The sequence below is a fragment of the Bacillus rossius genome, chromosome 13 (assembly GCF_032445375.1).
Source record: "Bacillus rossius redtenbacheri isolate Brsri chromosome 13, Brsri_v3, whole genome shotgun sequence".
NCBI classification, from domain to species: Eukaryota; Metazoa; Arthropoda; class Insecta; order Phasmatodea; family Bacillidae; genus Bacillus; species Bacillus rossius.
This window is the reverse complement of record NC_086340.1, coordinates 48164698-48176118: the sequence shown is the minus strand read 5'-3', so window position 1 is coordinate 48176118 and position 11421 is coordinate 48164698. Positions and strand designations below refer to the sequence as shown.

The 11421-nt window shown below is 37.4% G+C and overlaps 1 protein-coding gene across 3 annotated transcripts in view; it reads left to right on the top strand.

The window, feature by feature from the left end:
• The first annotated feature begins 828 nt into the window (after positions 1-828).
• Positions 829-11421, top strand: part of LOC134538546 (sialin-like) — a 61678-nt gene continuing 51085 nt past the window's right edge. The window contains exons 1-2 of one of the 3 annotated variants that reach the window (XM_063379963.1): positions 829-957; positions 5963-6118. In XM_063379963.1, the coding sequence (XP_063236033.1) occupies positions 6013-6118 (106 nt within the window). In that variant the 5' untranslated portion in view covers positions 829-957; positions 5963-6012. Of the gene's footprint in view, positions 958-5943; positions 6119-11421 lie in introns of all 3 variants that reach the window. The other 2 variants (XM_063379964.1, XM_063379962.1) reach the window with 2 other exon arrangements.

Genomic DNA, 11421 nt, shown 5'->3' with positions numbered 1-11421 from the left:
GCGGCATGCATCACAGTTTCTAGACGCTGCTATTCATTGTTTAAAAAAGTGTACGTGCTTTAGAAGCTTCTTTTGACTTAATACACTAAATTATTTTGAAATTTATAGTTACATAGCGACACGTTCTGGTATGTCATCATTCGAAAACTTTTTTTTAAAATAAAAAATGAAATGCATATGTTGACTAGATTGTGCCGAATATTATTTACTGTTGATTATTATGTTCGCAAGACGGAATTAAGCTATGAACATCACTGTCTAATTTTCGCAGGAGAAAAAAAGAATCTTTGCATTTCATTTTTAAAACTATATGTTATCATGGATTTTATTATGTTATTAATTTTTTTTCCTTTATAACCATACACAAACAACAACATTAATTTTTCGAAGGCTAAAACAGCCAAAAATAAACAAAGCATGTACTTAAGTTTATACCTTTTGTAGTCAGGCCACTATGTTAGTTATGTGTTGTGTAAGTGTTTATCGACATAAATATTCATGTGTTGAGTATATGTTGAATGTGTCCGGGCCTTTGGAAATTAATCTGTTAAAATAAAATACTACCCTCAATGAGCCTGAAAAAATGTAAAGCTAAAAAAATATTAAACAAATAATTGTTGTTACAGTGTTGCTGATATGATTGGCGCCTGGTCGAGTCCAAACGCTACAATAACGATGTTAGGCAGCGTCAAAGCCTTGGCTGGCCACATGACGCGCGAACTGACCTCACAGACCTGGTGGGAGGGGCGGACTGCTGACGCACCGAGCTCTTGCTTGCAGTAGCTGCCGCTAGATGCCTCGCCTGTGCTTCGCTCTAGCGGCGACACTGCTCGACTGCTCTCTCCGCCGCAGTTCACGAGCACGAGTCACGGAAAACGTGTGCGGAAAGTTTTGGGTGGATTAGAGTGGAAAACCTGTTATTACAAACCTGTTATTTTCGCTTGAATCTTATATTTGGTAAGTGCAGTGTCAAGTAAGGCATTTTGATCAGTATTATGGTAGGATAAGTTGTGTTTTTTTTTTTTTTTTATGATTTGGTGTAGCTAATGTGTAACAGCTGAAACGAGGTTAGGGAAACAACTTGACACACATCTGTGACGTCATCTTTTACTGGCGAGGTCGCAAATAATGAACATTTTAAGAAAATTATCATTATTAACTAAATAAATTTATTACCAAGAACAGAATACCTCAAACTATTTACCTCATTGCCTACTTGGCAAGGCTTTTAGTTATACCAATCGTTTTGACACGTAATTAATGTTGCTAAAGAAATTAATAAAATGTAGGTGTTTTATATAATATTTTTATGTAAATATTAATATTAAACGTTTCATCCTGTTCGAAGTCAGGTAGAAAACATTGAACATTACGAGATTCTGTGATCTATCTTACAACTGTTTTCAAATTAAATTGTCTTGCAGCTTTACTTTTGCTGCGTAATCTATAAAACAGACCTGACGATTTAAAACAAAGTTAAAAATATAACGAGTATGTACTTTTAATGGTTTTATTATTATTATTCCGCTGGGCTTTGTTTGATACGTTATTTTTGTAGTTAAACTAATATAATTAATTTTGCACTTTTTTTTTATCCAGTTTTGCACCAGCTACTTACTTGCAGAATAGCATCCATATTTGTGTTTTACTAAAATAACTTTCGGTCTGTAGCCAATAAGTACTGGAGGAGTAAATATGGTAAATTCGTTTAGTCACGGCTTATTCGTTTAACAAACATAAAATTCACCAACATAATCATATTAAGTACTTCAGCGAAACAAATTATCAGCTCACTTTAGTTCCATCATGTCATCACGAATACAGGTGTGTTTGGAATAATGCAAGTCCATATGTTAAAAACGTCGCTACTGACTTTAAAGTTTGTATAATGTATAAGTATACGAATTTCTTAAACCCATGCTGAATTCAAAAAATAAGTTTTTTTTTTTTTGCTAGAATTCATACATGTCAACGATTTTACAATTGCCTGTTTTACGCCTAACTGTTAATTCAATTACTTATGGTCACATAGACCCATTTGAACCTTGCAAAAACCAGATTAGCGTCCAGGAAAAACAAACAAAACTTTAGGCCATGTAAAAATAAAAATTACACACAAAATACATTTTTCGAAGCCATTATGAATGGTTAGCGTTGAAGAGCTGCTACTGCAGAAACTATAAATATTGCTGTGAGAAAAGTATGCCATGATTTTTTTTTAATAGTATAAAAAATACGAAATATTACACAATAACTGCTTTGTAAAATCATTTTAAACAAATCAATATTCTACAAAAATACTTATACAATCATAAAAAAAATCAAGTTTCAACTTTGATACCTGTATCACTTTTTTTTTTTTTTTTTTTTAGCTCCAGTGATCACGCTACAACCCAGTTCAAACAAATAAATTTTGACAACTGAAGTAAAAAAAGATATCACAATATTAAAATTTTTAAAAATAAAATATACTAATATACGACAAAATGAATAACAAAAATGTTACCTTAAATGTACATTTTGTTCACTTCGGGACGTAAAATGTAATGTCAATTTGTGAAATTTTGTAAAGAAACCAGTCGTACCAACCATCACGTGGCAAATAACCACTTGTACTTTTTTTTTCTTCCAAATAGGTGCCAATAAAATTTTATTTATTTTATGTATCCTACCTACAATAAGCCGTTACTTCCGAAATTATTTTTTAAAGTATATTTTGACAATGGTGTAATTGAGTCGTACAAATATTGAATTATTATCCCGCAAAAGAGAGTTTTAGAGGTTTAACTGGGTTCTGAAAATATAATAATATTTTGGGGAGCCAGGAAAATTCTCCGTGTTAAAAAAAGGAAGAAAAAAAAGTATCTATTAAAGCAAAATTCAAAATAATCTCTATAACAAATTATTATCGTGGTGAGAGTAGTCCAGATGTGGAATACTATTGATGACATCACAAACATGGCGTCAGCGTCACTTCCACTCCGACTGTCTTCTGGGACAGGCGCGAGTATCTGGGCGGGCGACATTCACATGCTTGCGTTACTCGTCAATGGAACTAACTTTATATGTCGTATTATGTATTACAGCCCTGCGTATTATATAATAGAACAATACTTAAGATATTGCCATTATTTTGCGCATCATAATGTATTAAAAAAAAAAACACTTGTGTAAAACAAGCATGTGAATCTTTCCATGCCCTCGCTTGTACCGTACTTCAGAACCACCTTGTGCACGACATCAATGCTTTGTTGTTTTTACTTCTACAAGCACAAAAACTTACTTATCCTGGGAAAATGAGACTTTAAACCTTATTAATAAACTAGCAGGCAGTAAGGCGCCCGTTGAAAAATGACGATTATAACAAACACTTAAATTTTATGTACACGCAATTTTTATTTACACGCAATTTTTATTAAAAATTCAATCTCTTTTAATATTCTGCAAATGAAAATCATTTCATATATATAATACATATATATGAAAAAGTAAAAAAAATTGACAAAAATACATATAGTTAGCAGGGCCGCAACTAGGGTTTGGGGGGGGGGGGGGGGGGGGGGGAGCGGGGCATACGCCCCGGGCGCAAAGCTGTGGGGGCGCCGAAATCACATGCATTGTAATTCCTACTACAACTGGTAACTGGTAAAAAGTTTTTTAACTTGCATGCCAGGAATGTCTAATCTGATTTACAATATAACGTCTCAACATATTTATTTTAAAATACTCCGAGAAAAATGTTAAGTTCATCATTAACATAAAAAATTGTAAAGGGAGAAGTTAGAAAGTTTTAATGCGTCCTCTATACGAATACAGTACAATGTTGTCAGAGAGGGTGGTACCACTGGCTGCGAGGAAGAGCATCCTCTATTTGCTATGATGATATCATCAAAATCTTGGCTGCAAAAAGGTCTCGCAAGTTGAATGTGAATCTTTAAAAAACATTTATGACGACAATTTAATGAACAAGTCTAGTGATTATACGGACTACTTTATGGACATAGTGGGTTCATGCATGGAAGTTACAGTAGCACAGAAACTGTTACATGTAGGTACCTACTGAAAATGATTAAATAGCACCATTTTTCCGTGGTAGGGCCCCCGGATCCCCCGCTTTTTGGTGTGGTATGTGCAAAAAAAGAGTGGGGGGGGGGGGGGGGGCCTCACGAATCCATTCATGCCCTGGGTGCCAGAGACTCTAGTTGCGGCCCTGTAGTTAGTGCTGTTTACGTATAATTTTGGCAGCAAGAATTTGAGTGACTACAAAAGAAGGAAATAATGTACAAATTCAAAAGGGCGTTACTATAAATCAGATCTGCCAAAAAAATCTTTCGGAAATACAAACATATATGCATAAAACAAAAATACCGAAGGTTTTTTAAAAATAAAATTATAAATTTCAAATATATAAGGCTATTAAAAAAATTAAAAGGACTATTTAGAAAGGACATAAGTACAAAATCAAAAATTCGCAGTGACGCAAACTTCGATTTACTAAACGGGCAAGATTAAAATCAAAATATTCCCAGTGACGCAAACTTTGATTTACTAAAATGGCAAGATTTTCACTGTTTTACGTTTAGAGCTAAACTTTCTGACATGTAAGCCTCATTATTAATTATAAGCATAGTTATTCGTAAGGTGCCTAAGGGGCTCATTGATGAATATAACAAACACTTTAATTTAATAAATTAGGCGTGTTCCACTTATGTAACTGCATTTCAAATGTTACTGTATTGTTTCGCTTCCATTTTTTTTTATTTTATACACATTTTTATGGAATAAGCTAATATTTGTGCTTCATAATACGCTTGTCTCCAAGGTATACATATCTCTTTGGCGTTTCAAAGTCAGTGAGCCAGTGACAAGCATAAATATAAATAGGATTAATATAAACGTGTATATAAAATTAATTATTTAATTTAGTAAAATAATCGAGATAAATTATAATTAATAATGAAATGAAATCGATATTCTGAATGTGACTGGACACACAGTGTACACACACCGTACACACACACCGTACACACACACCGTACACACACACCGTACACACACACCGTACACACACACCGTACACACACACCGTACACACACACCGTACACACACACCGTACACACACACCGTACACACACACCGTACACACACACCGTACACACACCGTACACACACACCGTACACACACACCGTACACACACAGTACACACACAGTACACACACAGTACACACACAGTACACACACAGTACACACACCGTACACACACCGTAAACACACAGTACACACACAGTACACACACAGTACACACACAGTACACACACAGTACACACACCGTACAAACGCTTATCGCGCGAGGCGCCAGTGAGACGGAGCTGGTGGCAGACAGCCTTTCCCTCCGCTGAGAGCGCGCTGTCTGCACAGCCGCGTCCCCCCCTGGCATGAGTCGGCCCGCTGATGAATACAACAATACACACACACAGCGCGAGGGAATGAATGAGCGGAAATGCATTTCTTGTATGTAAATCCTGGGAGTTTTTTCGTGGTGCCCTTTGTATTTCTATGTAGCATTTTAATATACCTTCTATCGTTCTATCCTCTTAGGAACTTTTATAATTATTTTCTTAGCTGTGTAAAACCATCCATTATGGATTTTTTTCCCCATATGTTCCGTACTTTAAAAAATATAAAACAATTGAGACAATATCATTCATTCTTTCTCTATCTGCAAAAAAACATATTTTTTTATTTGTTACTAGAAGCTGTAAAATTTCATAAACCAAAGGGTCTGCAATTACATCCTGAATACCTACAGTCTTTTTATGCCTCTTGATAACTAAGCTGAAGTAAAACAGTAAACAGGTTTCATGCTTTGTTATTTAGAAACAAACAACATAGACAAGGAATAGTTGTGTGGTAGGTGAGAGGGCGTGTGTGTGTGTTGTAGCAGTCGCATGTTTGCTCAGAGAGCGAACACAGCGGGACTGGAAGTCAGGAGAGAGAGCCACTCAGCAACATGACGGCGGGCAAGACAGCGCACAAGGTGCTGCTCACGCAACAAAGAGCGGCGCACGACCTGGCCGAAGCAGGCGTGTCTGTCTCTGCACCTCACGACACCACAGGTGAGATCCTGCCGGCCAGTTCTCAGCAGTTCAGCAAGATACAGTGTAAACTCTTTATAACGTCACTCGATTTAATGACAAACTCCTTAAAACGTCGAAATTAATTAACTTTGGTTGGTTTACATATTTTCTATACAATAATACACTCTATATAGCGTCACGCTCACTCTATTTAATGACAACAATACGGCATTATAAATCATTAAGCAGTACTTTCTAAGTTCCCGAAGTTGACAAAAACTGCAGCTGTGTACGTTCTTTTGTTTGCTGTTTTGTTGTTGTATTATCTAGCACGTGTTTACTTCTACTGACGTACCAGAGATTCTAAGAAATTTTGTCTTTTATTTTTGTGTGATGAACTTGCATATGTTTACCTCGGTTACTAGGCTTTTGTCAAATCGTTACGCGTTATTATTATCGCAGTTGCTTACAGACTTTCGAACTGTAAACATGGCTGGTAAAAGAAAATCTTTGTGTATTGACGAAAAAGTTTTATTAATACACTCAATAGAGGCGGGAGAAAAGATCAATGATGTTGGAAGACGCTTTGGATTTAGCAGCTCTACCGTGTCTACAATACGGAAAAAACAAAGAAAAAATTCTCCAAGCAGAGGAGGATGGAAAATCTGCTAAGAAATTAAAGAAACCTCAATACGAAGATCTGTATAGAGCGATGCTATCATGGTTTTATAGACATGTAAAATGTGTACTATATTAGTAAATACATATTATTATAGAATACTAAAATATCTTTTATTTCTCTCCATTTAACGACCACTCTTTTTAACGCCGAAAAATGCTCAGTCCGTTAAGTGTCGTCGTATAGATTTTACACTGTATACAGATTACTTACAGCATCAAAGGGTTCTTCACCAACAATGGATTGAATAGCTGCGAAGGAAAACAATCTAAACAATAGTAAAAATTTTAGGCTTTCGCGGTTATTGTCTGAGGTAGCTTGGCTTCTGGGTTGTAGCCGCGTCCAAGGCGAAGATATCACCGACGTTTCGGTCGACATTGCAGTCTCCATCATCAGGGTAGAGTTACCTAACCAGTTCTTCTGCCTTTAATACTCTCGCCTTAAAGGAGTGTTTCCCGATTGGCTGCACCTGTTGTTCAATCGGAGCTGGGCTTCTGTGATTGGCTGGGGGTGCTGGCAAATCAGTGGCCTCTTCTCTTTCGATTGGCTGAGCTGTTTGGCCAACCAGAAGCGACTTGTCTTTTGTTAGATGCAGAGATAGTTTTGGGGTTATCTGAAGAGTGGAGCCCATATTCTGCTTAATTCGTAGCCAGGAAACAAATAGAGAAGATGAAAACGAATTAAGAAGATTGTGGTGTCCACTCTGATCTGAAACCCGAGAAGACACGAATATGTCTTTTCGCGTTAATTATCGTGGCGATCTCTACATATTGTGCTGCGTGCAGACGACCTGGTGACTTGTGGCGGCCGCGCTTCTTCACTCTTCAGGGCTGGTGTTGGCGAGGAACTGGGTTTTACAAAATTTATGTATGACTTTATGCCGAATACTAAAGTTTGGTTTCCCTACAATATTTTTAACCTAAGAAATCTATTAGGTTTGCTTGTAGCTGCGTAGTTATGTAAAATATAGTAGGTTTGGTCAAGATTATTAGTTAAAAGTTCCATATCACATATTCAAGTAATATCCCTTGATCTTAATGTAATTGATCATGTGGTACATGATGGTGGCTGGTTGTGTGCGTCTGATCACCGGGAAAAAGGTCTTGCAAAGACCACAGATACGAGAGAGGGTGTCAATGCAGTCTGTAGCACCACCAGGAGTACCACACACCCGCAGTTCAACAGTCCTTTGCTTTGCAGTGTAGGTACCACTCAAATACTTCCATCACAACCTGGCGCTCCCTCGTAGCCAACCAGTGTAGTTTATTTCCGGTGTTCTTCATGCCATAGCTTATTTTTATGTAATCCACATAAATGAAGATAATAAAATCACAATGTGAATAAATAACCTGTCAAAATTGTAAGTGTAACGAGTCACCGGACACGACGCATTGCTCGGTTACAAGACATGGCAGCAACTAGCAGGCTGGTTTTCAGAAATGCGTGTCGAAGTAAATAGCTGATTATTCAAGAATTTATCTACGAACTTGTTTGCAGGAGAGAACTTCACTTATCCTTACACATGGCCTTGTTTCCATCTACGGCAGCAGTTTGGGAGCGAGCCACGTCTTCCCAGCTATGGACACGAAAACTGTAGGAGTAATTGAGATATTGTTCTTAAAAAAAATCAGTTCCATTCATCATAAACATCTTTCATGCTTTCGACCCCCAAACTTTAATAACAAACCACTTTGCTGCTGAATATCTTAATGTGTCCGTTTTTGAAGATTTGTACTTCAGGAAAAAACAAAAACAAATTGTAACTAAAACATGAAGAGGCGTTGTATTGAGATGTTTTCGGTGGAGCTATGAAATTTATATACAGAAAAAAATCTGAATTGAATACAACTTTAGGTTAGTTTTTTTAAAGTGATGCAGTTTGGAATACTTTAAAACAGTTCCTAATGAATAAGTATTGTTTTTAATTGTTTCCGCCCCTTAAAATGACATGTTTGCAAAATATGTATTGCTGATGCATAATTTGATGCTATGCAATATGCAAAAAAATCTTTTTCCAAAAAAATACAATTTTAAATTTGTATGATATATGGAAACAGCGCGTACAAATACAATGACAGCGCTAACGACAGTCGGTGTGTATTAGAGAGAGAGAGGGAAAGAATGAAAGAAAGCGCCCATTTACTTCCACCCTGCAATCTAATCGCGGGAGGCTCTGCAGTGGAGGGTAACTGCTGGGTCTGAAGTTTCGGATCGCGTCAGCTAGGAATACCATTCTGATAACACGCGGGTGACTCCGTCACGCACGAACACTGCCTCCATTCTTCCTGAGCGAGCACGCGATGTGTCTGCGCCGCGGCCTGGTTCTCGACCCCGGCACAGACACAGTGACAGTGACGTAGCTAAGGTGACTGGCGCCACTGGCCAGAATTGAAAATGGTGCCCCCTCCCCCCTCTTGGATTAAAAGAGGGGGGGGGGGGGGGGGTTCAGTAACGCGAAACCGTCGCGGCGGCGTCCCCCCCCCCCCCCTGCTCCGGCCATCCCATCCACCCGCTTGCGCAGCGCCGCGCCTGGCATGCGGTATGCCACTGCGTTCAGACGAGCTATAGCACCTTGCAGCAGCAGTGGGCTGGCTTGCAACACTCTTCCCAACATGGGCGGAACTAGCTGAACTAATTTTACAGTTGTATGTTATCTTCTGCGTTGATTAGAAATGTAATAATCCTATGAAAACATCAACAATTTTAAAGACCCATAACTGAACAGTAATAAAATCGAAGCTTCACGCATTCTAAAAAAAATTCGTATTAAGATATTAACAACATAAAAAAATTACTGTGTAAATATAAATTAATAAAATTTTTTAAGGATGTCCTCTAACTCTTACTCCAGCGATTGGTCTGAACATAAGCAATGCAAATAACAGCTCATGTTTCCCAAGCAAAGCGATGGCAGTGCGCTACGAAGGCGACATTTACACAACTGCGAGCTGCTGCACATGATTGCGGATGAAAAAGACGAATGTTAGCGAAGATTGTTGACGAGGTCGTGCAGTTAAAGTCATATGTTTTCCAACGCAGAGGTCAGAGCTGTGATGGTTCGAATCACTGTGTTTCCAATGTATTTTGTATAAAAAATAAATTTAATATTTGATAGACCACAACAGCATTGGTAGGTAATGAAACATCGACCTTATGTATATGAGACAGAGCGATGCTGGCACTCTCTAGAAACAAACACCGGACACAAAAATTGAGGAATCCAAGATGGTAGTCTCCAGCAGAACAGAAAAAAACGAACACGCGGAATCGAAGATGGCGGCCTCAATATCAAATTCGAAAAAAGTGAAAGTGATGTCTGAATTAAAAATGGTGGCTATAATTAAAATTGCAATTTTCTAGAGACCAAGTTGGCGACAGTAACGAACAGTGCAACGATGATGACATGCATATCCAAGATGGCATGCATAACGAAAAGTGCAACATTAGTGAGTGGGCACTCGATTTAAAGATGGCGGAATACAATATGGCGGAAGACAAAATGACGGAATCAGAGCCACCGGGATCAAGGCCATCCAAGATGGCGGCCGTGACATAACATACCACACCTGCACCCTGTTTCTGGACCGCCATTCCTATACTACTCATTACTAATGATTATTTCATATAAGCTTACATTATACTCAATGATAGAGAAAAATATTGTGATGGTATTATTATTATTTAACTTTTTAAAAAAAATAGCAATTTATTTTCTATTTTTGACAACAAGTTATGTGTTTACATTAGTATAATGGAGAAAATGTGTACGTGTGTGTTTTTGTGTGTATATGTGAGAATGGCATTAGAACAAGTTGGAAACATTTGGAGGTAGAGATACAAATAGTTGGAGCCAGTTTTGAGCTATATTGAGTTATTTGGAGGCATTTGAATCCAGCTGGATACATGTATAATCGTGCATGGGACCTTAATACACTAATCTGGTTTCTTAAAAAAAATTTTTTTATGAAAATTTGTTCAAGCTAATAGTATGGTTATTGTGACCGTTGGACATAAATTGATTTTGTATTTGGGATAATATTAATGATTTGTGGTTTGGAATACAGTTTAACCTAGACTGTTTGCATAAAGTGAGGGATATTAATCTCAGTAGGTTTGGTATGACTGGGGCCAAGACTGTTTTAAACTCTTATTGCTTTTCCATTTAAAGTGAATATTGAAGAGAATTGTGTAGAGAATTGAGCCCATGTTCTCTGGAATGCTTGTGCAGTTCATGTGACCACTTAACCTTGCTTTTCTGGGGAAATGTTAGCTGTATTTTCATTGTTTGTGTTCAGACTAATCGTTGGGAAGGTTAGGCAATTGTTTATTGAGTTATTTCCTCCTCAATCTGTTACAATGTTTTCATTGACCATTATTTTTGTACAGGCTGTTCAGGCTTAACGATCCATCTGTGTGTGTGCAGGAGGGTGACTAATGTTTTGTCTGGTGAGCTTATGTTTCTGCACTAGTACATCTAATAGCTTTTGCCTTATGGCTTTGTTCGGAATAGATTGCTTCATTGCAGTAAATCTCTCGATAAAACACGTTATTTTTCAGAGCTTCAAACATAATCAAATGCAACATTTACTTGGCCTTGTAAAAAACATGTGGTGCCCAATATATATCTCCCTCCATTTTCATTTAATGTTCATGTTACCTATTT